This window comes from Ooceraea biroi, chromosome 4, assembly GCF_003672135.1.
Source record: "Ooceraea biroi isolate clonal line C1 chromosome 4, Obir_v5.4, whole genome shotgun sequence".
In the NCBI taxonomy this organism is placed as follows: Eukaryota; Metazoa; Arthropoda; class Insecta; order Hymenoptera; family Formicidae; genus Ooceraea; species Ooceraea biroi.
The window spans coordinates 13,383,965-13,411,711 of NC_039509.1; the positions used below are offsets into that span (position 1 = coordinate 13,383,965).

At 38.4% G+C, this 27,747-nt stretch overlaps 1 protein-coding gene across 1 annotated transcript in view; it reads right to left on the minus strand.

The window, feature by feature from the left end:
- The window catches only part of LOC105278394 (zwei Ig domain protein zig-8), a 314,696-nt gene that overhangs the window by 225,481 nt on the left and 61,468 nt on the right, over positions 1–27,747 (minus strand). The window contains exon 2 of the mRNA XM_011337446.2: positions 22,993–23,159. Coding sequence (XP_011335748.1) covers positions 22,993–23,159 — 167 coding nt within the window. The remainder of the gene's footprint in view (positions 1–22,992; positions 23,160–27,747) is intronic.

The window sequence follows — 27,747 nt, forward strand, 5'->3', positions numbered from 1 at the left end:
TATTCTCTGTCATACGATTCGCGTCGTACACGTCTCTCACACCGGTGGATGATCCCCTATCCATCACAGACCATATCGTCCGCACCACCACTAGTAATCGATGACGTCGGTATCAGGGTCACTTTAACTCATCAGTCGGCCGAATTAAAAAGACATTCTTATACAATCAGGTCGAATCTCTTCTACTCTCCGAATTCGTATCGATTGATCATTCATTACAACGTTCGCATGATCGAGACGATCGACTTGATCGATTAAATAAATCACTGTTCATCGCACACATCCTCGCCATTCGGATTGGCTTGGCTCGTATCCAGAAACCATCAATGTCGGTGATGTCGACCTTCAATACATCCGGATTACTGCTGGCTAAGAGGATAGACAAACCGCTGCAACGTAATCGGTGTTCGCTCGCAGTGCGCGCGCTTGAATTTTTAGAATACGTAATCCGAAAGCTCCACGTCGAGCAAATAAAGTAGCAAGAAAGTGACGGTCGGTTTTCTTTTTTCTTTAGTGAAGAGACGGAGATGCGGATAAGAAAAGAAACAATTACCGCGTGTTGCGACCACAAAACGTGATCTCTCGCGTCACAGTGGTTTCGCAAGTTCACGGTGAACGCAACAGCGAAATTGCACGCTGGCGAAACGTTGCTCGACAACGAATTTTCCGCGAAAATCGAATTGTCGATCGTCCATCCTGCCGGCCAGCGACGGTCGCAGTTTCTATTTGATTGGCGTCGCTGAAAATTCGGGTCGTCGCTTTCGCGGACATAAAGTCTCGCGTCTCCTCTTTCCTTCATTATGGTATGGCCATCCCGCATATGATATTATATATTACAGTTATAGCTTTATATACAATCTCGTTATAGATGTGAACGTGCATTATTATATCTGCATTTTATGTAACTAATATTTCTGTCGATCTTTTTCTCTTCTTTCACTATTCACATATAAACTTTTTCGGAGCTTATAATGTTATAATAATTCTCTTCTTATTTCTTCACTTTAATTCATGTTCCTCTCGTCTTCTTTAGGTAATATTTGTCTTTAATTTATATTATCGTTATTATCTGGATTTCATTGTTACGTAACAATAATATTGTTCTGTTTACCGAGCCATATTACGACGGTGTCTTCGCGGTATTACAATTGTATTATATTGAGTGTCTCAGTATTATCGTATTCTCTTTCAATTGTGGAGCATTCAATTAAATTCCACTAATTTCCTGTTTATTCTATTTCAATAGAGTGTTGATTGGCTGCTCTATCTTTCCATACTTGAGTTTTTCAAGATTAAACATCTTTTTATCAAGCGCTAAAATAAGATTTACTTTTGTGTGCGTTATTTATTCTGGCAAGAATTGATTTCATACAAAAAACAAATATCTATATCTTTTTCTTCTTGCAATTTCATTTCCGATTTTTGCACGCGTTAGTTTTCAAAATATCGTTCAACACGAAAACAGATATTATGGCTTTGTAATGGATATTCCGTGAGAGACACGGGAGGAGGTAGTTAGCTGCCTACTCTCTACGAGGCTTGACTTCGCACCACATGACCGATAATGGTCGACGATAGTCCGTAATGCGAGATTCATGGATGGCGAATGCGACATATAGAGCCTTGCACAATCCCGATTCGAATAATTGCGGTCAGAAAAGCGAGAATGCGGGATTCGCGCGTGTTCAGCGGTGAGGAAAATGTATCGTTGCATTTCGCGTTGATAATATTTTAAAGAGGATAGCACGACAGCAATGAAGAGCATGATTTGTACGTTTTTGTCTTACGATTCGTTCATTCTTTTTATAGGAACAAAACATCTCAATTACATAGCTGATATCTTATTTCCGCCAAATGTAAATGATTACATATTATGATTATAACAGCGGATATTAAATCTCTTTCGCGACGAAATGTCTGATTTCGATCGTCGCGAGCTGCAAACTCATATTGCGCTACTTGTGACAGTTTAATAGATTCACGGGGTATTTATCGGCCGCTCGATCGCTCGTAGTTATAAACTACAAATTACATTCCGTTTATCGGGAAGAGTGTCCGGAGTTGGACCGTGCGCACGCCAAACGATAAAAAGACGCAAGCACAGGGGGCGGGGAGAGAGATAGGGTGAGAAAGGGAGCGGACGAAGGGGGCCCCAGGGAGATCTGTAAAGCGGATTTTCGAATAGAACACACTTTGCTCGAGGTATCCCGCGGCTGTTGGATGGCCCGAGCCGGTACGACTAACGTGAAGCGAAAATACTTTTTCCTCTTTGTACACCGTTCCATTGCACTTTTAAATTGGCTCGTTCGTAAGCACTTGCATACGAGAGACCTGGACCTCATCCTATCCTCTTCACGGCGCCTTTATGACCGTACACGCGCTCGCGCGCGCGCACCCCGCGCACCCCTGCGCGACCTTCTCTAAAGTAATGAGCACCGACATAGTATAAAACTAATGAGAGTATCATTGAATATGAGAACTCTCGATGCTGCTGAGTAAACTAGTTTCCGACTTTAATAAAACGTGTAAAACGCCGTGCAAGTTGGACCAAACATCATTTGCATATCGAATGGTTATTGGGTTGTTGAAATATCTTTTGTTGCTATCTCAGGGATACTCGAAACTTGGAAAATTCCAACAAATAATGGCCACTTGTCAAATTTCTGTACAATGAAACAGCTCTAAGATCGCTTATTAAAGTTGATACTATTATAACAATGCTTTTGCATTACTGTTTAATGTAATTCTGTATGTCCACTAGATCGGAATAGGAAATCGTCCAGGATATAAATTCAATCTAAAATGCGCATTTTATATAACAATAGAATCAATTAATCTGTCACAATCATGCTAGGTGACAATGCTGTCAGTATCGAAAACTTCTAAGCATTGTTAAATATTATGATATTACTAGAAAGAAACCGTGCAATGTTTATAACGGTTTACTGAAATATTTAATTGACGAAAACAAGTCTCCATTGTCATTCACTTAAGCTTTTGGTGTCGTTGGAAAAATTCGCATCACCTCGCATCTGACCGGTAAATGTCATCTATTCTGGGTTCAATCTCAATGTAGAGCGCTTAACTTCGACGATAACGATTATCGTCGACTCATCGCATCATAATGGTGGATTTGTGTGATGCGGTGACGATAACCCCTCCCTACCGCTTCATGAATACGAGAGAGGATTCCACAGCGCCATCGGAATAATTATGATGATCAGAAAAGCAGAAATATAGAATTTCTGTCAGATCTCGATAGGCAAGTGCGGTTCGACAAGGGCTATCGATCGCAAATGTTATGAGATTTCACTTTGCGAACGTACAAAAGTACAGATACAGCTTGGATTGACTGCAATAAATTTACAGTGATTTTGCCAATTAAAGTCTGGGAGGCAAATATATAAATTAAACTTCATGTTTATTCTATATTTTGTACTTGTATCGTAAAACATGAATAATTTATAACGGTTTTATGTGACATTCCAAATAACATGCATCAAATACACAAAATCTCGAATGATTCTGCCAACATCATTCAACATACCAAAAATTTTACAATTTCATAATTATTTGGATCAGCTAGGATTAAATTAAGATAATACTAAATACTTTTGGAAAATTATAATTAGTATAAAAACACAAAGTTTCAAAAGTTGTAAATTCTTTAAATACGCATGTTAAAATATTAATTATTACTTTACATCATTGTATAAATGTAATTAATTTTCTGCGCTTTGCCTGATTCTACTGTAATTAGAATATTTTATGCATATTTCTCCAAATAAGTATAATTCTTAAATGATATGATATGCGCGTTAAATGAATACAATTCGATTAATAAAAGCTATAGTGTGCAATATGAAAATCCGTGTGAGCAGTATGACACTATACAATTATTAGAGTAGAGATTAGAGTACTATGTTTGACCATCAAGATCTCATGCATACCGACCTGCCGTGCGAATAACATGCATTAAACGCGAAATTTGTAGAACGCTGGCACGGTCGCCGTCCATGTAACGTAATATAAGCCTATAACTTTAATCTCAAACGTAGAGTCCCACTTAACGACAAGAGAAAGTAGGTCGTTCCAAAATGAAGTCCAGCATAGCAAACTAACCGTAGTAAAAAAGCTTATGCTGCACGTTTTAACGCTGGGATAGTCGGCATAAATGGTGGCATATAACGAAAGTATAGTTTTCTTCCGAGAGTACGTTGGGCCATGGATTATGACCTTTCCGCTCTCGAATTACGTGGTCAAACGTATCAGCTGTGCATGAACGGCGCACCGCGTCGACATTTTCGAAGTTATCGAGTAATGACGGCACGAGGACGGAGACTAAGGGGATGAACCAGCATTTAACCACCGCCGGAAGTAGCACTGCACGGGCGCGATAAGCCGGCGCATGGTTGGAAGGGGAATCCTCGTGGCCAGTGGAGTGCAATTTGCCTCGTCACACTGCACTACTCGCCGACCCCTTACTGTCCAATCCTCGAGTTTGCATTTCTGCCTTGCATGTCGAACGTAGATTACGCGTCTTTCCGACGCTCCACCTCGCCTCGAGACGGTTCGCTCGCAGCAAACGAACGTCCCGGACGAGAATTTAGATTCCAAGTTAAATTAAGAGTCAAGTTTCAATTAGCACGATAATCAGGCCTTTAGGCGACTTCGCGACTTCTTGCTGGCCGGTCTTCTCCGTTGACGACAGATTTCTCGGAAATGAACGCGGACGGTTGAACCAACGTTATCCGAATCGATCAGAAGCGTATCGGAAACCGATTTCTATCCATTCCGTTCCTCAGTTTTCGTTTCGGAGGTTCGACGAAACGTAGATGGTTTGAAATTATCATCCAGTATCTCGTCATTTGCATTTTCTGCCTGATATTCCCATCTGATTACTGTTGAAAGAGCTCTTAATAGAAAAAGATAGTAGATAATATCTACATAGTTGATAAAATTATTATTTTTCGCAAGGCGAGGAGTTTGATCTTCTATGACGAGAAGAAGGCTATCTGGCGATGATGATCAAGAAAGAAAGTTTGCAAATCCATTTCGAAATGTCATGTTTATAAAGGTCATATCATTTATTAAAGCGAAACGTTATTCGGAGACGCGGATGCACCGTAAGAATTCGAGACCTTTCCATCTTGCGAGAATTATCTCAGGAACTTACATAAGTTTGACCCAGAACTGTATCTAATCGATCAGTAATATTCGTCGGGAAAATGTCACGAAGTTTCTCAACAAAGATGAGAGGGATATCCGATGATTATAACTAAAAACACCATGCGCGAAGCACAAAGTTGCAAGTCTGCCTCTCTGTAATTAACGAGTCTCTAACGAGTGTTTTCGCGCGTGCGAACGTACAGAACCGGGATGAAGTTATAATTATTACTTTCTCACGCGCGCGCTTCGGAGTCGTCATGTGTTCGTCGTACGTCACAAAATGCGGATGTATAAACTCATAGGATCATCGCTTGCCAGTAACGAGAGGACTTTGAGAACAATATCGTGCTCGCGAGAGAAATTAGTCATCGTATACCTTATTGTGACTACTGCGAGTTTTAACAACGCCAACGTGTTAAAACTTGCGTGATATCTCGTTCGTTGCCGTGATTCAGTTTAACATATGCAAGCATTTTCGAGACACCATTTTCGTTCTCGATTTCCAACGATAAACTTTCTTTGAACTCACTCCGTGTGACCTCTATTTACGCGGCGGCCACTTTGTGAAACGAACTCGGTGTTTCCGTGATTCACATTGAGAGTTGCGCCGCTGATAAGAATTATGAGAGACGAACAAGTTTTGCAACGATTGCATTCGTCCGACGAAGATAAGTTACTCGAGCGAGTGCATTAGTACACAAGTGAATGTGACAATAATGAAAGTGTAAATGCATCATCAAATAATCCAGATATCTAAAAATGCAAAAATCCGAGATCAAATAATCATGGAATTTGAGAAATTAAGAATTTTTATATAATTCTGATATTATTAAAAATAATTTAACAAATCTTTTGGAAACATTCAATTGTTTTCAAAAAATATGTTCTGTTATTAAATTTGAGTAACATTAAATTTTAGTGAAATAATATTTGGAGTTATTCGTCGAGAAATGTATATTTTCACGATGATTTTGATTTCTATCGTTATATCATAGCAATTAGACCGGTCGGACTAATATAAGAATTGAATTCATCGCGTCTATTGATAAAATAAATTATTCAATAGAGTTGGCAAATATAACTTGGCTTCCCTGTATTTCATGAAGAAGAGAGGAGTGCAGACTTATATTAAGCTTAATCTAATTCGACCAGTTCACTCGTTCGAAGTGCGCATATATGTACTCGGGGATTACGAGCAACGAAGCGCATGGGAGGCTTTGTGCCTCGTATTCGGACGGGTCGTAACTATACTTGCCGAGTGTACAATTCGGATCCACTGCGTCCGTTCCGACTGTCCAACTTGCCTTCACTTATAGCGAAAATACGGTCTGTATAAGATATACCTTGCAGCTGTGAGACAAGGCCGCTCGAGATGTTTCGAATCCGAAATAGGAAACTTCGACCGCTTCGAAAGGGTCCTTCAGCAGTAGAATGATGGAGTAGCTATTCGTTGTCTACGTTACATCTAAAGAGATACCCAATGGCAAGATTGTGAACTTTAGATGTTCATCTATAGCTTAATAATGCTATAGCATTGTCGTGTATATTTCTGGTTTGAGACAGCATAATTTTTAATTATTTATGTAGAAATTCTAACTTCAAGCTTTACTAATTTGTGATATTAAATAGTAATTAAAACTTTAGTTTATATTATAAATTATTCTAAAAATTTTCTTGCAAGAATCTCTTATCGAGGTTTTTATATTACTATGCATATTTCGTGTATCCTGATCACGTAGTTCAACAGAAACGAATTTATTTTATGATACATAACTTTCGCAGTATATTACAAGGGCTTAAAAATAATAAATTTTATAGCAAAAATTATAATGTCCAGCATCATATTACGTGCATTAACATAACTGTATATTTATGCTTCTTTTATGCTTATTGTGGACGTTCTTTAGAATTTGTGGAAATAACAATTACCAATAATCTTCGTTAAGTCAAGGGACTTATTGTTATCGCGTAAATATAATCGGACTAAAATTTCCAACTGTCGTGTCGAAATTTCACGCTGAGGACCCATTTACATTCATGCGCGAGCGCGGCCGTCATCGCTGCGTGCACGCGCTTGCCTCGGGATTAATTATTATTAGACACTGACGCAACTGTGTCGCGATAAGTTATTTATACAACGCAATGGAATTAAGGTTAATTACGAGTGCGGAATTAATTGGCGCCGAAATATCAACGCGCGATCACGCGCAGCACGTCAGAAATTACACGGCTCGAATTTCTTTATCTTCCACAGCCAAAGCGCGCGAAATTCGCGTTATATGTATAATAAATAAACGTCGCGACATATTGATATACATATATAGTTTGCTGAAAAGTATTATTTTGAAAATTGCGTTGAAAAGTCCCTCACATGCATGGTTGCACGTTGCTGACGCATGCAAATGTCGCGGAGTAAAACTTTGGCGTAATAACGTGAAAGCCTCTAACTGACGAAGTTATGTATCTCTAATTTTTCTCTCTCTTCTCTATATTTTCGTTCTATTTTACTTATTTAATTAAATTAATAAATGATGATTGGTCGCTATTAGTATTACTAGTGTACTGTCAACACAATTTCCTCATTTATCTTAATTTGTGTATAGTATTTATCTGATTCTACTTCTCTTCATTAATACATTAAATTTGTCTCGATAAGAGCAAAGGGTGAGAAAGAAGCAGTTGCATGTAGTTGTGTCGTCACCATGAGGGGAACAAAACGATGATCGGAGCAAAATCCCGATACATCGGAGGGGGATCCGAGCCTCGGGCGCCGAATATGTTAGCAATGAGTTTTCCTATCGAGATTTCCGGCAGTCATGTGGAAACGTGCTCGCCGGAGGTTTACAAAGATTAATGACTTGCGTGAGTGTATCGTGTCATAAATTATATGTTTTTCGGGCGTCGATACAGCTCGCTCTTTCTCCCGACATCTCTTTCACGACTTCTTTTTTTTGCTTCGCCGTTCTGTCGGGAAATTTTTTGCCATTCTTGAAAAATGCGATGAAATCGATATCTCGTATCGATATCACGTTTGATATTTTCTCGCGACCTTTGATATAAATCTTCGCGACAAATATCTGCAATGCTCGCGAGTAAATGTATGGCGCGAATTTTTTCATACCTTAATGATGCCTCGTGAATGAGGAATCTTTCGAATCGAGACACGTAATCATACGTTGACATCGACATGCATGAAAAGGTACAATGTATATCTTTTCGTAAATGTGTAACTATTGTTTAAACCTTCGTTAATTTCTGTATACACAACATCATGGAATTATCAGCCTTATGTATACATGAAGTCTTCCTCTTGAATGTATCTCGAATGAAGAATATGTTTCCCCGATGTTCTTCGAGCGAATTCTTTATACCGAAAGGAGTTAACTATAAGTACGTTGTGTGTGCACCACGCATAAAAGAATAATGATCTGTCTTCGCCCACTGTGCTCGTAACATCCGCGCAAGGGCCGCGTAGTAGAATGGTTGTCATGTAACATGTCTGCGGCCCATGTGCCGGAGTTTTGAAAAGTATTAACGATCGTCACGGTATCTGCCACGATCACATTGTAGCTCGCACAGCTCCAGGACAACGGAATGCGGATAGCGTTTCGCGTAGCAGCCGCAAAGTGACGACGATGAAAGACGGGGTTGAGAGGAAGAATGAGGCAGAGGAGGGTGGGTTGTATTCTCATGTCGGTCACGTATCATAGTGCCTCTCAACCATGGTGTATCGTGTAACCTGTATGGCGCTCCGGTGAAATAACGGGAAAAAAAGGACAAGAACGAATGATCACCCCTGCACGCATTCTTGTCCTCGGTACTCGACCGTCCCCCGTTACACCCTTACAGAATGCACAATGCTCCCCAGCCGGCCGGTGAGCATCGTCGCGGTCAACATTCGAATGCAATTTACAAGCATCCATCGATAATGCCGTGCATCGCGAGCGAATGGATATTGCACCGTCGGACAAATAGTACGTACTTATTGTTCTCAAGCTGTTTTGTGCGCGTATAAAATATTGCCTCGGTCCAGACTGGCGTTAACTTATCATAGCCCACTGTGGCTTCGAAGTAACATATGGCATACGCATACCGTCACTCGTTTCCTCTTTTTCTTATAACTTTGTAATAGTATGTTACAAAAGTTATCACCGTGTATATGATCTACATAGTGGCCATAAACTTTACAAGATATAAAATTAAAAAGATTTAAAATACAGGTATTTTGTTGTAAAGAAACGTAGGAGGATTTTCAATTACTGTAGGAGAATAAAAAAAATTGGATTGGATAAAGAGGGAATTACTCTCCGAGGGAGCTGTCAAATCAAGAATTTCGAAATATTCGTTGTCCCAACATTATTTGCTCTAATTGTTCCAGGGGAATAAAAAAAGTGAGTTAGGGGGATTTAATCTTTGGCTGGGACATGCCGGGGGATTAATAGTGGCGCGGCGACAAATAATCCGGTTGTCATGCGAGCGACACGCAAACAGCGAGTGCGAAACTTGAAAATATCCTCTCGGGAACTCTTCCAAAATATAATAATGTCAGATTAATTTATCGATCGCGCGGGCGGATCTGTCCGGATGCGTTCGGCTGCGACAACAAAATATTATCCTTCGCTGCAGTGATTAAATTAAAGCCCGGACAAACTTGCGGATTAATGGCGGCGGATCGACTATTAATCTGGTTGTTGTAAGTGAGCAAAATGAACGCAGTTTGTGGAAACTTGCAAAATATTTTGCATACGGTTCTGCTAAGAAATACACTTGCAAAATCTGAATTTATGGCGCGTCTCGCTCATTATTTTGCTCCGCTCAATCATCACGAAAAAATTATATTTTCTAATGATACTTGCGTACAAAAAATAAGTAAAAGGTCGGAGGAAACTTGTATTTATCTTTGTGTGTATCAAGCATCATCAAGCTTTCTCTTCCCCTATACGCAGCGATATTATATAAAATTCTTTTTTATCAACTCGCACATAGGATCGACTTGCCTATCGATAAATCACAGCTGCTGTCGGTGAACAATCGTTGGTCGTGCTGTATCGACTTCCGACATCCTGGGTCATCAGCAGATCGAGCAGTCTGGCCTGACCGAACCAGGCCGGAATAAGCGATCGGACGAGCGGATCTGTATGTTTGCGTGGCACGCGCGGCATCAAAGCCTGGTCGCAACATTGGCCTCTATCCGTTCGTCCTTGGATCATCCCGTCGAAACCGTGTATACCGAAATGAGGCCTGCCAATTGTATCGTGTCCTCTGTAACTGCCACCATTGTTACGTCGTTCAAAGTCGCCTTTGCCTTTCTCCGTTGTGATTTGCGCACGACCCCGATAACGTCATGCCAGTGGTTGCATGACAATTTAATCACCGCGAAGACCACCGTTCGGTTATCGGCAGCTCCCAGATAAATCATCGACAGCGCGTCGTGTGACACGCGTAACCGTGCCACACGCGCGCGATTGTCGAATGCGGATCATATCGAAACTGCGAATTGTACGGAGCAATCGTGCCCGGATTACTGCTAAAAGCCTAGCTAGCTGATTTGGAGATCGGTGTAATTGATGCGTCTGTACGAAAATGTTTACGACGCAAGCAATTGTTTACGATGTAAACAATTTTGGGTTTGCATGTGAATTTTACTAGTTCAGCTACGAGTTTGATCTAATTTCACCATGTTAGTTTCAAAATTTGTTTTATACACTTTGCATAGCAAAATTTATTGGATTGATCGAATACTCAAATGCAAAACTTTGTATTACGAACACAAGGTAACACAAAGTTTTGCGTTTGAGTTTTGCTAAAATCAATCGGCACGGGGATTTTCCGGTCAACCCAATATTACATATTGTTTCTTGTTAATTCAACATGATGAACATACGTTGCTTTCATTTTACGAAGCAACAATGATCGTGTTTAATTAACGCGATATACAAAGCTACATGGATGAATGGTAATACGTTATGAATAGAAAAGCGCACACGCTCTCCGGAGAATTATGTCGAGTGGAATCATTTTCTGATGGATAAAAGTATTGAGCAAGTAAAAAATTCTTGTTTAGCCGACGTAACCGCTTTGGATTGCAATAAAGTGCGAGTGGCGCAAATTCGTCTTAATCTTTTGCAGCGTACGTCAGCATTCCTGGCATGGCCTTTGTCCCACGCTTTGTTCAGTCACGCCTAGCTTCCGATTCGCTCTATCAATCTCACAAAGCTTTTCATCGTCGCCGCCATTCAGACGTTTCCTCTTTATCCCGCTCACCAAAGTCACCTTTCTCGTCCCTCAAACGCGCGCACGTCGTCTACACGTCTAACGTATTCGTCAACGGTACCTTGAAGACCTAGCGCGACGGGCAAACGTCGGGGATTTAACCCTTTCGTGCCTAGAGGGTTATATATCGGGGTTCAAAGAGAACGCGCGCGAAGTAGGTCACGCGTTAATAACGTTTCAAATACCTGAACTTTCGTGTGCGATAGTACTGAAAAACCTGGCAGTATGCAATACAAAATTATTCCTTCTGTTTCAATAAATCGCAACGTACTGTATGCGCAAAGTGTACATCAGTATTACGTGCCATAAAGAACGATTCTAACATGAATGAACATTTCTGCTTGGGCGCATGGAAAATAATAGGACCAATTAAAAGAAACAAATAATTCTTCTTTTATGTGAAGAAGTGAGAACTCGGCTTCGGCTGCTCAAATAACGGTTACTACTACTGCGAAACGCGGAATGCCGCCAGGCACAGATGGAAACTGCCAATTCCGTTTTAACATAAATTCACGCGCGTCGCTCAAAGTGACGAACGACATACGAATGTATGTCCTGGTTTAGTGCATGTGCTGAAAGAGCAGTATTAACTCGCAGCCTCGATGATCAAAGATGGTGCCAATATAACTTGTCGTATCGATCGAATTGCAAGAGGCTGCATCTGTAATCACAAGTTTAGAATTATTCATATGCGCAACGGGTACCGGGAATAAACCTATGACTTTGCAATTTCATGTCACGACAATCGCGTTTGAAAAGTATCGTCAGTGAATAAAATATAGTCGTTTGATAACGAGCGGCCACCAATATTGGAAGTTTGGTTGAAAGGTAGTAGGAATGAAGTAAGAGAAGTTTTACCGCGCTATTAAGAGTTAATTTTCAACGTAAGTGATACTTGGTACCGGACACGTCTGTATTTCATTGGAACAACCTGTGTGACCCGATCGGCGGGGAACTCCCGTCCCGGGGAAAGCGTTAATACTCGCCTCATGGCAGAGAGAATTGTACAAGTGCACAACCGCGATCGAGTGGCACGAAATATCACCGACATTACGTATCGGAGCGAATGGAGTATTATCGTCGGTTAAACCGTGGCCGCAATCTGCGGTCGCGCGGGTCTGTATAAAACATACGCTGCCGATAACAAGAGACCACGTCCTTGCAATAAACTAATGGCTCCTACAAGAAGTCCCGTCCGTAAACATACGTCAGCGAAGTTATCCCGAGAGCAGTGATGATTTTTATTACCGTTTCTAAGACGCCAGATACTGAAATGCATCGTTTGCTCTCGCTTCCCTTTTCATTTATAATCTCTTTCTCGGATTGTCTGCGATTATTGAAGATATTATTGCGAACTTTTTTGTTTCTTTTTGCCACATCGACTTTACTCTGCATTCAGAGTAACAGAGTACATCGAAAATTTAGCCGCGCATTTTTTCCCTCATAATGTAGTTGTCTTTATTTGCCGCTAACGCAAATTGCATTCTGCACGTACGATCGGGATACATGCAATTTTTTCTTTGCTCACGCTCGCAAATCCATCTCATGTATCTAGAAATATGATTTCTGCGAAATTATCGCGTGTAACTTCGTGCACGGCACTCGTCGCGACGACGGCTTTGATTACTACTTGCTCTTTTCATTAGGAAGTAAAAAGAGCCTCGTGCTTGAAACGATAAGAACGAAAAATGTCTTGCAGTTAACTATTCGTCCTATTTTTTTGATACACGTACGCATACAGAGAAGGTGAATTACATGTGGTTGCTTTCTGGATTCTCGTGCTTTTGCACGATTGTACTTTAACATATTGTGTTTTCTGTAACGTGACAATGTTATTTTTGCTTGTAGAAGGTAAAAAACCTGAGAACGTAGATTTTTGTCTGCTGCAAGCAACTATGCCATTTGCATTTACATTACTGTAGTCTGTATCATGTAATCTTAATGTGTAATCTTAATCTTCGACGAGAACGAAAAGAAATTATGACGAAACAATTTGCGCGGATTAAACAAAAAAGTCGGCAAGCCGTTTCGCTGGCTGAATGGCTGATATACCGAAGGCAATGTAGACATCTTTTACTACGAAAATCCTGCGAGAAAAGTGACGATACCCTTTCATCAGAAGAACCACATCGCTATCAATGTGGCTGGCTTACGAGCACGTGACTCTGCCCAACCCATTTGGTGATGTTTGATCCCTTGTTTGTTCCATATGATATATACACTTTATACGCTTGAGGCAAATGGAAGGATTGGCGTGTTAGTCGAGATGGTCCATGGATCGCTCCATACCAACGAGGATTCGCGATAACCCGATAAACAAATCTACATTGCTCCATATCTCGTGAATTCGTCGAGGCGGAATCAGGTTTACCAGCTCCAGGAAGGCAGAAGGTTGGCGCGACGTCAGATAAATCTGGCAAACAGTCTCTCCGTTTGTCGTAACTCTCGATATCATCTCGGTGCTCTCGCGCCTCATCTAACTTATGTCTGTATCTGTATCTCGGCCAGATAATACGCGCGGCCGATTAATTTCGGAATCAAATCCGGCGAGGTGAATGATTCGTCGCGACATTCGTGCACTACTTTCTTTCCACACGCGATAAATTCTTCGCGTCAGTAGTTTGGAGTCTCTTTGCGATTATCCTCATTCGCAGCTGGCAATCTTGATTAATTATCGTTAAATGCTATGCTTGCATGCATATGCATGTCTTTATAAGATATTCATGTGTTTAGACGTTTAAAGGTAACGCTAAAATATTGTTTTACCTTTTTACATGCAGAATCTTTGCAATAGACGCGTGATTTTAATTTTAGAGATTGTTAAAATGTAATTTACAAAGGGCTTTCTGCCCGACGACGTAATTAGCACTTGTGCGAACTAAGATTTAAAAGACGTCTCTTATTTTCATCGACGTTAATAACCACTCCTGCTCCTTTTCATCTCTCTCTTTTTCTCTCTACCTTGCTTTCCGTGCGCGTACCGTGCATATTGTTAACTTGACCCACATATTACCTGCGCCTGGATGCGCATACAGAAAGTAACGATATAGAGAGACGCGTATCAGCAGTGCGGTACCGTGCGCCATATTACCTCAAGATGAATTATTCCTGCATCAAGCGACAGAATCGTGCGGCTGGCAAGGAACATTTTCGCTCGAAGTGTTGCTTATACAGATTGCATCGTAAAGTTTGTGCATCGGATGTTATTAAAATTCTCTTTGATGAATACGAATATGTTATTATTCAATTTCGCAATTTTTCTCTACAGTTCGATTTTGTTTTTCATTGGAACTTACCGATTATTCCAGTATAAAATTTCAAATTAAAACTTTGATAAATCTCTGAAATAAATTCTAAAAATTGAAAAAAAGGATATAGTAGATTTTCGTAAAAATATTTGTATATAAAAAATTATTATTAGTATTATTATTAAACAGTATTTAAAGAATATTTTACAAATTTGCCTTAAAATATTCCTATTTAATTTGTCGCTGCTCTCTTTTTTTTAATTAGAACTTATTGTCACTATTCAACTCATACTCTAGCTAGTTTTCTTGTATAGATTTCTCTTCGTTTTATACATTTCTGTTAGAATTTCTAAATAGAGTACTGTTTTAAAATAATTCGTATTCCGGAAACTTGATACAAACCTTTTACGAAACTGATCTGTATTTATATAATCTTTTAACCAGGTCATGTAAGTGCGCGGAGTATAGAAGCGCACTTACATCGCACGGTCGATAGAAGCGATACGAGGACAAATCTCGGCAACTTACAAATCGCTCCGTCTATCATATTTAAATATAATTCTTCGCCGTTATCTCATTCCACCCGATGCACCTGTTCTTAGCGTCCTTCTCACGTCCGAGTGAGCGAGTGCATGCACCTTTGCGATGCTTATTGTAGCTGAAAGACGAGGTGATTTGTAACGTCCAATTCTTCTCGAGTAACAAGATTTATGTGTACCACTAGAGAGAAGAGATTCCCGAAGACGTCTTGGAGGAATAAAGAAGTATGACGGGGTATGTCACAGAATGGAACGAATAAATATGATTCGATTTCATCTTGCTTTACTTGAATGAAAGATACGGATCACTTTTTTTTATAGTACACGCTTTATGCATTCATGTGCATAATTGATTGATGGAGTAAGATTAGAGCAGGATTATTTCGCATCTGATTGCAGTTATTTATTTGCATCAGTTTTAATAGTGACATGTTTATAACAGATTTGGTTATTTCTCTAGTACAATTCATCGTAATTTAAAGATATGTATTATGTTGTGTATTTAATATTTCAATAAAATATATTCTAATATTATTATTATATAATTATTATTATCACAAAATTGTGGTGACGTTGCTGTAAAACATGCAAAAACATATAATGAGAAATCCTAAATTATAGTTGAATCATTAACAATTAAAATATTGCTCGATCCTGGCGTAATTTTTACCCATACATACATTGGGATGAAACGCGGAATTTGCGGAATCGTCTGAAGTTGCAATTTTATCGAATCGCTATGCGCTACCTATGCTCGTTATGCCATAAAGGAGATAGAAATAAATAAATGAGAGTGAGAGAGAGAGAGAGAGAGAGGGAGAGGGAGAGGGAGAGAAAACGGTTCTCACACCAACGGAGAGACGGATATGGAATTGGGATACGGACAGCAGCAAACGAAATGTTTGGTATCGGAAAAGCAATTGTTCCGATTAAACGCAGCAGTTTTCGCGTGGTCTCTTTTTTATATTTCGGGATTTAATTTATTTTCTAATCGCAACCAGTGCGCGATCGAATCGCGATTATCGCCAGCTGATTGAGAATTTCGAATATTCAATTAATCTTATCGATTCATCCTTGAGGGGTTGATTTCACATTACAAGCTATTAGAAGCATCAATGCCTTAAGGAGAGCACATCATCTTCGTTTTTGCTATATCATCGAAGAGACTTCGTGGGAGAATCAGTATTAAAAAGTTTACTGTCGTGCCGCGGATGTAGTCTCTTTTATAAACTTTCGCTTTAAATAATAATATCTTCTATTTTCATTAATTTATTTGAGCTAACAACGTTTATATATTCCTTTTCATGTAACATTAAAAGTGAATCGACAAAATACGAATTAAAAATCACAATCGTAAATTTTACATTATTAAATTATTTTTTGTGTTCTTTTTCTTGTCATATATATGCAGTCAATATAATACAATTGTTTCTTGCACACTTGCGTAATACATAACGAGAATACATACATACGAGCATTGTGCTCGTACTCTACAAAATTAGTTTGCTCATTAGTTTTTAACAGTCCAATAGGAAGGTTCAAATAGATTCATTTAGTGTACCAATGCTGTTAAATACAAACTCAAAATTATTACGATTTTAAAACGAATGCGATTGTTTGAAATAAAACTAATCAATACTCATGCTATTAATTGATGTTGTCATATCGTACTCAAATTACGGCAATAATAAAGCTTCTTTTTATTCTTAAGTAATAAATATTTTATTTGAAAGTGTTGCGAATTATATAAACTACATATATGTTGAATAATGAATAATGAAAAACATTAATGTTTTAATTTTTAATCAATATCTTTTTATCATATTTTATTCTATCTAAAAATTTTAATGCATATTATTTGATTTCACAAAATTAATAGGCATGTTTGACGATAATGAATAAAACATAAATAAATAACTGTTTAAAATGTTAACACTCTTAAATTTCTTGCTATTAGCTTCATTGTAAAGACAAACGTAAGAGTGTGACTTAATGATTGATGAGTTGTCCAATTATGGAAGAGAACAAAGGCTAATGTTACCATCACATCCTCAGAAATAATTCGAAGCACTGTTGATACATGTTAGAATCATTACTGAGCTCACGGAATGACCAAAGTCATCGCGTGGTACGAAGCAACGAAATTTTCGCGTCGATGCACCCTTAATGGACTATCAAAAGCATATCAGGTCGAGAGGAAACGGGTAACGGGAGATAAGGCTCGTTTTCACGTCCGTTCCTAGGGATTTCCCGGTTGTCCCATCAGACTTCCACGAGGATCCAGAATGCGGCATTTCGCAGCGTCACTTTGCTACTCAAACAAAACCGTAATCGCACTGATCGCTCTCACATCGTAATTCGGTCTTTCCTTCTTGTTCGCAAGGTCGCGTATAAATCTTCGACGGGAGCGAACGGGGATGAACGACACTTCCGCTCCCCGGTGCGATACTTATTCAAGCCGAGAAAGGAGCCGCAGGCTTCTTTGAAACGATCGAATTACTAAGCCGCCCCTCTCTCGCTCCTTTCCGGGATACAGCAACGTCTCGCCGGTATAACTTCATCGTGCGGAATTCCGGAACGGGAATCCGGCAGATTCGTTCTAATTCATCTTCAGTCGAGTAAATCGATCCAAGTAAAAGGATCGTTTACGCGACTGGATTATACGGCATAAATTCCGAAGACTTTCTGAGGCTCCTGACGAGAAAAGTTAAGGTGAGAGCTCACGCGACTGAAATAGTTCTCGAATTAATAGCGGAAAGTATTTTGGTGGCGAATACTGTAAATTGAATTGAGAGACGTGACTGTCGTTTCAACATCGAAGCGGATCTTAATAAAAATTCATTTAGTAAATTCGCGCGGGCCAGAAATTAATTAGCTCTATTTGTACAAGTACGTTGTGTAATAAAGAGCAGTAAGTTGATGACTTTTCCTGTTGGAATATTGTTCTGGGTCAACAAACGCGTAATGTAACTCCACGCACGGAATTAGCAATGCAAATGCCGCGTTCCCATTTTACGGATGGGCACCCCATATAACCAGCATATGGCGACATACGGGCTGCTCTTAGCGCGTGCGAACGTAGTTAATGTCCCGATTTTGAGTTAAAACTGAAACACTGACACAATGTGTCAACATAAACATCATTCGCGAACTTTCCAAGATGCATCGGGAACATTATTAAATGCCGCGCAGGAGCATTTACAACTTTAATTAATATTGAAAATACATTGAGATATCGACTTTTTCCATGTTATTCGGCATGTTATGTCGATACAGCTAAATGAAAATTACACCTGATTACAACAACTTAGGATAAAAATTACGAAGTTGAGAAGTTTAAATGTGGCAGAAAAAAAAAATAATTTTCACATGGTAAAGATTTCGCAAATTCTATATGTGAGTTGGAGAAGTTGAAAATTGACGAAAAGCGATTATATGAATAAAGAAATATTAATATATCTTTTCATTTGTATTCTAAATGACTTCTGAAAAAAATTAGAGCGTAGTAAAATGAAATTTTTATTCTTATACATTTAATTCTGATACTTCGTGATACTTGTACAGAAAAATGTGAAATATATTTTAATATATTAACTTTCAAATTGTCAATTGGTAGGTTTCTTCGTCTTCCCGCAAGATAAATACTTAGTACTTTGACAAATTCTAATTCTATTATCTATATATTAGAATTAATAATAAGTCTAATCTCAAATGTAGATTACATAAATAGTACATTAATGTCAAGAAACGAAAGCTATGTACGAGCTTGTAATTCCGGAGTTGTAAACAGTTTTACTAAGGCAAGAGAAGGATCGTCGCAAATGTCTCAACTAATTTTGTTAGCTGCAAACATTTGCTTTGTGATAATACTGCTAGCTTTCTGCAAATCAAAAACTATCTACTTTTCCAGACTCAAATTAACGTATGAACACCCGATATATGTGGCGTTGTACAATCTCTCGATTTTGTCACTTAATATTTTCCATGAAAAATTCTCGCAAAAAATTCTGGCAAATTATAAATTTGTTAAATTCTCAATTACCAGAAAAAAGAACATGCTACACACTTGAGATTCTTTTCTTAGTTTGTGTGACATATATATATACACATACCATTACCATATAAAACAAAAATTTCTAACATTAGGTATTATTATTACACGAGAGAAATATTTTACTTTATCTTCAACTTTCTTACAACACGTAAACGATCTTCTTTTGTTATTCTGCAACTATTGTAAGCTCAGGGTAGTCTATCGCCAACCTCAGCCTTAAACCGCCCATTCGGGGAGCACGTTTGTGCCCGCCGAGACGACGCGATAAGAGACCTAGTCGCAAGAAGCGAATTGCGATTTTCGCCGGTAATTTATTACGATTCGACTTGTCGATTCGCGCTACCTCAGCTCCACCGGGTACCGACGTCTCCTGCCATCGCGGGGGACAATATCCGGGTGTTTTTCCTCACTGACCGGGTATGTAGCTCTTTCCTATCCTTCTTCGCTTTCGCAGCCGGTTCAACTCATTGTCAGGAAAATCGATGCGAATTTTCGTAATCGTTCTATGCGCGAGCAATTTCGTTAGGTTCGCACAGCCATCCGTACCCAATTACTTTCCTCTACTATAAAGGCATTGCGTCTGATCGTAAAACACGAGAAACTCGCGTGAACGACGGGTTATTTTATTTGCAGAGAATAGCACAATCTCTCGAAGATGCAGCAACTACGATTTCGACGCGTAAGACTGCTCGGTGCGCGGTGAGATATAATAATAACACTTCCTCGTATCTCTCGTTCATGATGCTTTTGTTAGGAAAAAAGTCCGTCTTTGGCAGAAGCAATATTTTTCTCGCGAGAAAGCTTGCATCTTCATTAATGTATCGCCACGTTTCTCCTCATATTGCGAATAAAAGACATACGCTACGTTTGAAACTTTTGTTCTGTGCTGTGACTCGTATGAATCTCAGCAGCAGTTTCTTCAGTTGGCTAAGTAATTATCGAAAGTACAGCCATGGCGTTCGCAATCTATCGACGATGCGTGATCGAGCATCCCTCGTCTCCCTTCTTCTGGAAATAGCCGGAACTCACGTTATTGACCCACTGGTGAATAACTGCATCGTTAACGAATAATCAGTCCACTTGCCCCTTCCCACGATTAGTAAGACATTTCGTAACAACTCAACCGTAAAAAGAAGCATTCCTGAACTGAAGCGAAGTTCCGGCGAAGAACGTAATGAATATGTGAACGCTGTTTGAATTGCTATTCTTATAAGGAATTTAGCCAATCAATCTAATGCTTTTTAAGCTTCTGACTGCAAGTACGGTATAAAAGTTCATGGTATTTAATGCAATAAACATAATATTTCCTGAAACTTCAGAAAATTTTAAGTGATACTGATATTTATATTGAATTGGGCAATATTGGTATTACACAGGCAATGTCGATATATCCAATCCCGTATACTTCGCAAGCCAGGTTGAAACTTTGCGAAATATCAAATCTTCGTATGCTGCGGCAACTTGAAAATTGCGCAGTTTGATGAAATATTTAAAGCTTAATAGCGTGTATCAAGGGGATCACGTTAATCTTTCTGAGATCGATACACGTTGCGTAATTAACTATTAATTTGTCGCTTTTAAATAATGTTTATCGAAATAATGCTTACCGAATAGAATAGGATATTTCTGAATTAAAAATTTCTGAATTATCAATTTTTTATTCGTGCACACGAATAAAGGTGCAATACTCAGGGTAACTAAATTAAAAGAAAAACCACCGAGATAACGCTCAATAAAATGCATGATAAATTTTTCACTTTAATTAAGCGTCAATCAATTTGGCAACCTCAACCAAAAATCGGGAAAGATAATAGTTGGCATACCTCCATCCGCCTTTGAGCAGGTTTAACTCTTCAAACAGGCGTCATGCATATTCTATCAACGACCTAACCAGAAACCGCAAGCCAGCCTTGCGGTAATGTTAGCCCAGGAGCTGTACTATGTGAATCTATATAGTCCTGACAGGGCGAAATATCCGAGATTGAGGATTTTGAAAAACGATGAAGCAACCATAACCGCAACAGCAATCTCCGCTCTTTGACGCGACGAGAATATTATAAATGTTTTTCTACAGAATATTCACGCTCCATTTGTGCGTAAAAAGTTATGGACTTTTGGATCGGGTGAAATGAATTTTTTTAATTTTGCGCTAAAACACGCGCGTCAGGTATTATTGGTTCTCAAAAGTTTTCAATATATATGCAGCAAGTAAAAATGATAGAAAAGTGATAACTAAAAAATAAACAAGAATATAATGAAATTTTCTCTTTTGATATCTGTAACAGCCGTTCGCAATACGAAGTAAGAGAAGACGCATCGCAAGATGACAGGAAGAGGGATAAGGATGAAATTCAATTTGACCTAACATATCTGTTTTAAGAGCGGATAGTTTATATCTGGATAAATGCATATATTCTTTGTGGACTAATGGTATGGTACGGTATATGATACCACGTAGGTAGTGCATGTCTTTGTCAGATTAATATTTGATATTGAATAGAACGCTTCGGCACATAGGAATTAATGAGATTTTAATCTATCGAACGAAACAGTTTATTGGACTTTTGATATGTCAATTGAAAACTCTTCTTTGACATAAAAGTTAATAACGGCGTTTGATTCGTTCCATGTGACAGCAAATCCATTTGTAGCCCAGTTTGTAAATATATTCTCTACAGATTTTACGTTGAGCTGGCGTGTGTATATATATATATATATATATATATATATATATATACAGGGTGTCCCGGGTTTTAACCGACAAACTGCGGGAGCATATTCTACTAGTGGAAATAAGAAAAAATTCTTATATCGAGTTTGCTTAGAAATGCTTTATTACAAAGTTATAAACCAATATTGAAAAGAAATATGAGATAAGTAACAACGGAACATAGTGTAGAATTTGCAAGGTCGAAGATGTTTATGTTACGTGTATTCACATGTATTCATGTTCACTATGTTGAAACGATTCAGTATGATTGTTACTTTCACAACAATAGCTGTTAGATTTCAATCGTCGTGTCAACTAGCAATTACTATCAGAATGCCAAAAGTGTTTTCAAATGAGGAATACACCGATATTCATTTCGTGTATGGATTCTGTGACGGAAATGCACGAGCTGCCGTACGAGAGTATCAACGTAGATTTCCTAACAGGAGAGTACCAGATAGATTAAAGCAACGAATTACTAATTCAGTTACTGAGATGCAACAAAATTTTCAAGAATATCGTACTGTAACAAATGTCTAGCTTGTATCGATGTGCAAGGGCAACATTTTGAAATGCGTCACTAAATCATTGCGTAGATAATTTTTATTTTTGTGAAAAAATCCGTTGTTACTTATCTCATATTTCTTTTCAATATTGGTTTATAACTTTGTAATAAAGCATTTCTAAGCAAACTCGATATAAGAATTTTTTCTTATTTCCACTAGTAGAATATGCTCCCGCAGTTTGTCGGTTAAAACCCGGGACACCCTGTATATATATATATATATCAACGCTTCTCGAAATTAAATACAATAATCCACCTCAAAGATCCGTAAGCAGATTGCGGTAAACAAATCTCGTATTATGCAAGCGGTTACGCGTATTTCGGCTCGAGCGAAGCTTTCATCGCGGTACCGTCCGATGCGAATTTCCTGACGTAATTAGCAAGTTGTCTCAGCCAGGAAGACCGCGAAATGCAGAAATTACGCTGTCACTCACCTCCTTGTCACTCAGCTGATGAACTCTGCAGTGAAGAAAGGCGGTTTGACCGACCGCGGTAGTGACATTCCGTGGCACGTTCGTTTCGAAAGCCGGTACGCCGCTGACGTTGCGACTCCCTTGAACGAGACTTCCGCTCAAGACTCTCTGCTCGCGAGTGAACGTACCTGCATGACACACAACACACAAAAATAAATCTCGTTTAAATCGCAAAAATTCATCGGCATGCCATATAAAGCATCAAATCCGGCTGCTTTGCCGGCTGAAAATTGCAACGACGCGAACATAATTATGTGGTTCTCTTATACTATTTATCTCTAGAATCTCGAATTAATTAATTTTGTAGTAAGAGATTATTTTTATTCTCAGATATGACCAGAAGTCATCTGTGAAGAGGAGGACATAGTTTGGTGAGTGGTCGTTTATAAAATTGAGGACTTATTCTCGCAACTTATTTATTTATTGTAATTTATCAAAATAGTTGGCCAATAGTATGCGATGACGTGAAATGTATATAATGTTTTATCTCTGCAAACATACTAGATGACTAAAGTTCTTTACTTCAACATAAATTCAATATAAATTTCCTAAATATAAATGTGTTGAGAATTCGATAATGTGTAGTTTTATTTTTACACTGCACTTACGTTCATAAGTTATATGATTTTCAATGTTATCGGATCAATGAACATCATATCATTCTTATCTAAATCCAGATTAACGTTACTAAACCTACGCGTATTATATTACAGAAACAATCTATTATCGAGTAAAGTACAATCTAAGCAGCTTTTATAAGAATTCATATCAACGTTAATTTAAGAATCACGTCGTGTAACTAAAATGCCAATCTTTTTTACATACCGGCGCAATGAAATTGCAACTTTTGTTTTTCCAATCCGCTTTTAGTAAAGTTTGCATCTATCTCACTCTTCGTTAGAGCAACTTGAGAACATGAGAAATGTTCGGTTGATTGTTAGAAACACGATAGATACCTGTGGGACAATAAGTCGAATATTCATTGTGGCTCGCGTTGACCGTTGTCAAAGTTACCGAAGCGAACGGCAGATTCCGACGAACGCCGTTGGCGTCTATTTAGTTATTGATTGTTACTGTGGCCGAGAGCTAGATAAGCTGCTAGAAGAGCCTGCAAGTTTGTATCTGGTCTGTGGCTAAGACACAGATCGCAGATTAATTTGCAGCTTGCGAATAGCGAAGGGCCGCTCGGTGGGCGAGCTTGCATGACCTGGCCCTTTATCCGTTGACGGTGTTTTGCGCGCGGATCAGTTTAGTGAGAATAGGTTTTGCGAGCGAAATGTTACGTCGTGTTTGCGCCCGCACTGACGGCGGTCATTTGGCCGATATTAGCGTTAGATTGCTCTCTAATTACCAACGGTATTCACAGCGGCCGTAATGACGACGTTGAAAGTTCCGCAGAGGTGTCTGTTTAAGAGAGATTAACTTTGCTCTTATAACATAATTAGGTGATATGAACCACACTTTAAAATTCATATTCCTTTGTTCAAAGAAAGTAGGAAGATTTTTGAATATATAATAAAGAAAATTAAATTTTTTGTTTACGCTATGTTTGGATAAAATCTGAGAGAGAGAGAGAAAGAGAGGAAGAGAGAGAGAGAACAACGTATATATCCTTTTTTTATGTAAACGGATAATTTGTTACATATAACTGTAGTTACAGTCATATGAAATATGAAATAAAAACCAGTTACAACATTGTCGTTACGTATTTCGATGTAGATACGAAAACAAAAAAATTCTCTACATTCAAAATATCTCCGGGAATATTAAAAGTTATTCTTTCTTGCATACGTGAGTTTACCTTTTTACATATTTTTGGTTACGTAAATTGATGCCCGTAAAAGAAATATATCCAGAAATTGCGTGACGTTTCTTTACTTTTTACGAGATTATGTGTTTGACTTTGACAGTAAACTCACGGCGACCGAATATTTGAATAAGATTTGCATTTTGTGTGCAAAGTTCACTGTTGAGAAAAGCCGATTCTCTTACCAAATTAGCATGCTTTCTTATATTATTCTTCAGAATTACTATCTTTATTGGCGCTTAAAATAAAGTTTTATATCTTATTATATACAGGGTGTCCCGGGTTTTAACCGACAAACTGCGGGAGCATATTCTACTAGTGGAAATAAGAAAAAATTCTTATATCGAGTTTGCTTAGAAATGCTTTATTACAAAGTTATGAACCAATATTGAAAAGAAATATGAGATAAGTAACAACGGAACATAGTGTAGAATTTGGAAGGTCGAAGATGTTTATGTTACATGTATTCACATGTATTCATGTTCACTATGTTGAAACGATTCAGTATGATTGTTACTTTCACAACAGTAGCTGTTAGATTTCAATCGTCGTGTGAACTAGCAATTACTATCAGAATGCCAAAAGTATTTTCAAATGAGGAATACACTAATATTCATTTCGTGTACGGATTCTGTGACGGAAATGCACGAGCTGCCGTACGAGAGTATCAACGTAGATTTCCTAACAGGAGAGTACCACATAGATTTAAAGCAACGAATTACTAATTCAGTTACTGAGATGCAACAACATTTTCAGGAATGTCGTACTGTAACAAATTCTGTACCACGTCGATGTCTAGCTTGTATCGATGTGCAAGGACAACATTTTGAAATGCGTCACTAAATCATTGCGTAGATAATTTTTATTTTTGTGAAAAAATCCGTTGTTACTTATCTCATATTTCTTTTCAATATTGGTTTATAACTTTGTAATAAAGCATTTCTAAGCAAACTCGATATAAGAATTTTTTCTTATTTCCACTAGTAGAATATGCTCCCGCAGTTTGTCGGTTAAAACCCGGGACACCCTGTATAATATATAATCATAACGTATTAAGGATGCAGTACAAATATGTTAGTTAAGCATAGTGGGAATCAATTTTTCGTTTTATAAACATAAAACAAATCTATCGTTTTCAAATTAGAAACCAATCAATTATCAATGTTTTATATGAAACTGAAAGTTAAAGTACAATTTTACATTTAAAAGAATCAGTTTGAAAAATATAGGTAGTCCAAGCTCATAACGAACGTTGAATATCAAATCAGTAAGCGTAGAAAAGCAAACGGGAGCAGGCATGTTAATCTTGTTACGAAAATTTATGTAAAATGGGGAAGATACGATCTGCATCAAGCGGGCTGCACTCATGTTATACAGCGAGCGCAGTTTATTTTTGAAAGAGTAACTACCTATGCCCGTACGAGTGCTCCCGAGCTTTTAACCTCTTTGGATATTACTACTCTTTACTTAAGTGGTTTCAGCCAACATACAAGCGCGCCAAGCACTCGTGCGTAGCAGCAGAGAAAAAGTTCCTTTCGGTTAACAGTCAAAAACGATTTAAGAGGGACTCGAATTCGGCTCGTGTAACTCGGATTTATTTAATGGTCCGCGGGAGATTAATTACCATGTCATCATTGTGGTTTAAAATTCTCTTTGGTTACAACTTATATTTTCGAAAAATGGCAGCTCAAAATTCAGATCATAAAGGAACGCAATATTTATTTAATTTTATCATTATTACTCCAGGAATATTTTTCACTTTTATGAAATTTGTGCCAATTGGATACGAAGTTCTCTTTAGTCATTTATTTGAACTTATCAATTAAAATTAATTAAAATCACTATATTTTTAATATTCCGTCACAAGCATTATTTAAATTTAAATAGCATTTTGCATACGTTTATACCTTTCAAAAAAAGTTATATGGAAATATCGAAATTAATTATTGATGCATTATTATTTCCTTTCCCGCCACGTTATCAGCGGCAAATGAATCAATTTGCTTGGCCCGATGTCCTATCCCGATCCATTTAATAACAAACAGAACGGAGGCGTGTGCAATCGATATGAGCCATGGTCCAGCGCTTGGGAAGACGCGTGTGCAAGCGTCAGCGCGATTTCTCTTTAGGTGTGCCAGCATAATTCACATCAAGTTAACGAATTGCATTTCATCGAAAACCGATTGATCGTTTATGCTGCGCTCTGTGATGACAAAAGACCTTACTTTGTTGCCCGTGTATCGAAGCAGTTCGCATCGAAACTTCGATACGGCCGTGCACGATTCAAAAGTTGTACTCAAATGAGAAAGGTCACCGGTGCGGAAACAGTTCCGGAAGCGGTTCGACAGGAAATGAAGGAGGGCGGGAAATGAAAACTTTTCCATATCGGAAAAAGGCATCGTATAGCCGCCGCTCGCAACATCATAAGACACTAAATTACTATTGAAAGCCGAACCGCAGGTGGATAAAAATAATATAATGCTTCAAGGTGTCAGATAAACGCGGTACGTTTATAGTTAATATTTAAAGTATTAAAACTATACTGTCGATTGTGCGATTAAAAATTTAGTTTTAATTACATGAATTAGATGCGTCATATTCGAAGGTATTACGAAGGATTTTAGGATCATGAAGCTTTGCTCGTGGCTCGGTGAACTCCTCTGCTCTCGATTACAAACGCGTAATAGATTCTGGACCTTGCCCACCAGAAATACGTAATTAAAATCGCTCATGTGTCGATAACTCCTATTATAGTGTTTTAGAAACTTTTTTCATAAATCCTGTGATTGCGTATCGGTCGTTCTATACGTATACGTTGTATATGTAATTAACTCACATAAAAACGTTCATACAGTTGAAGCGCAACCGTTTCATATCGGGATAATTTGTCGCGACGAGCACTATATTCC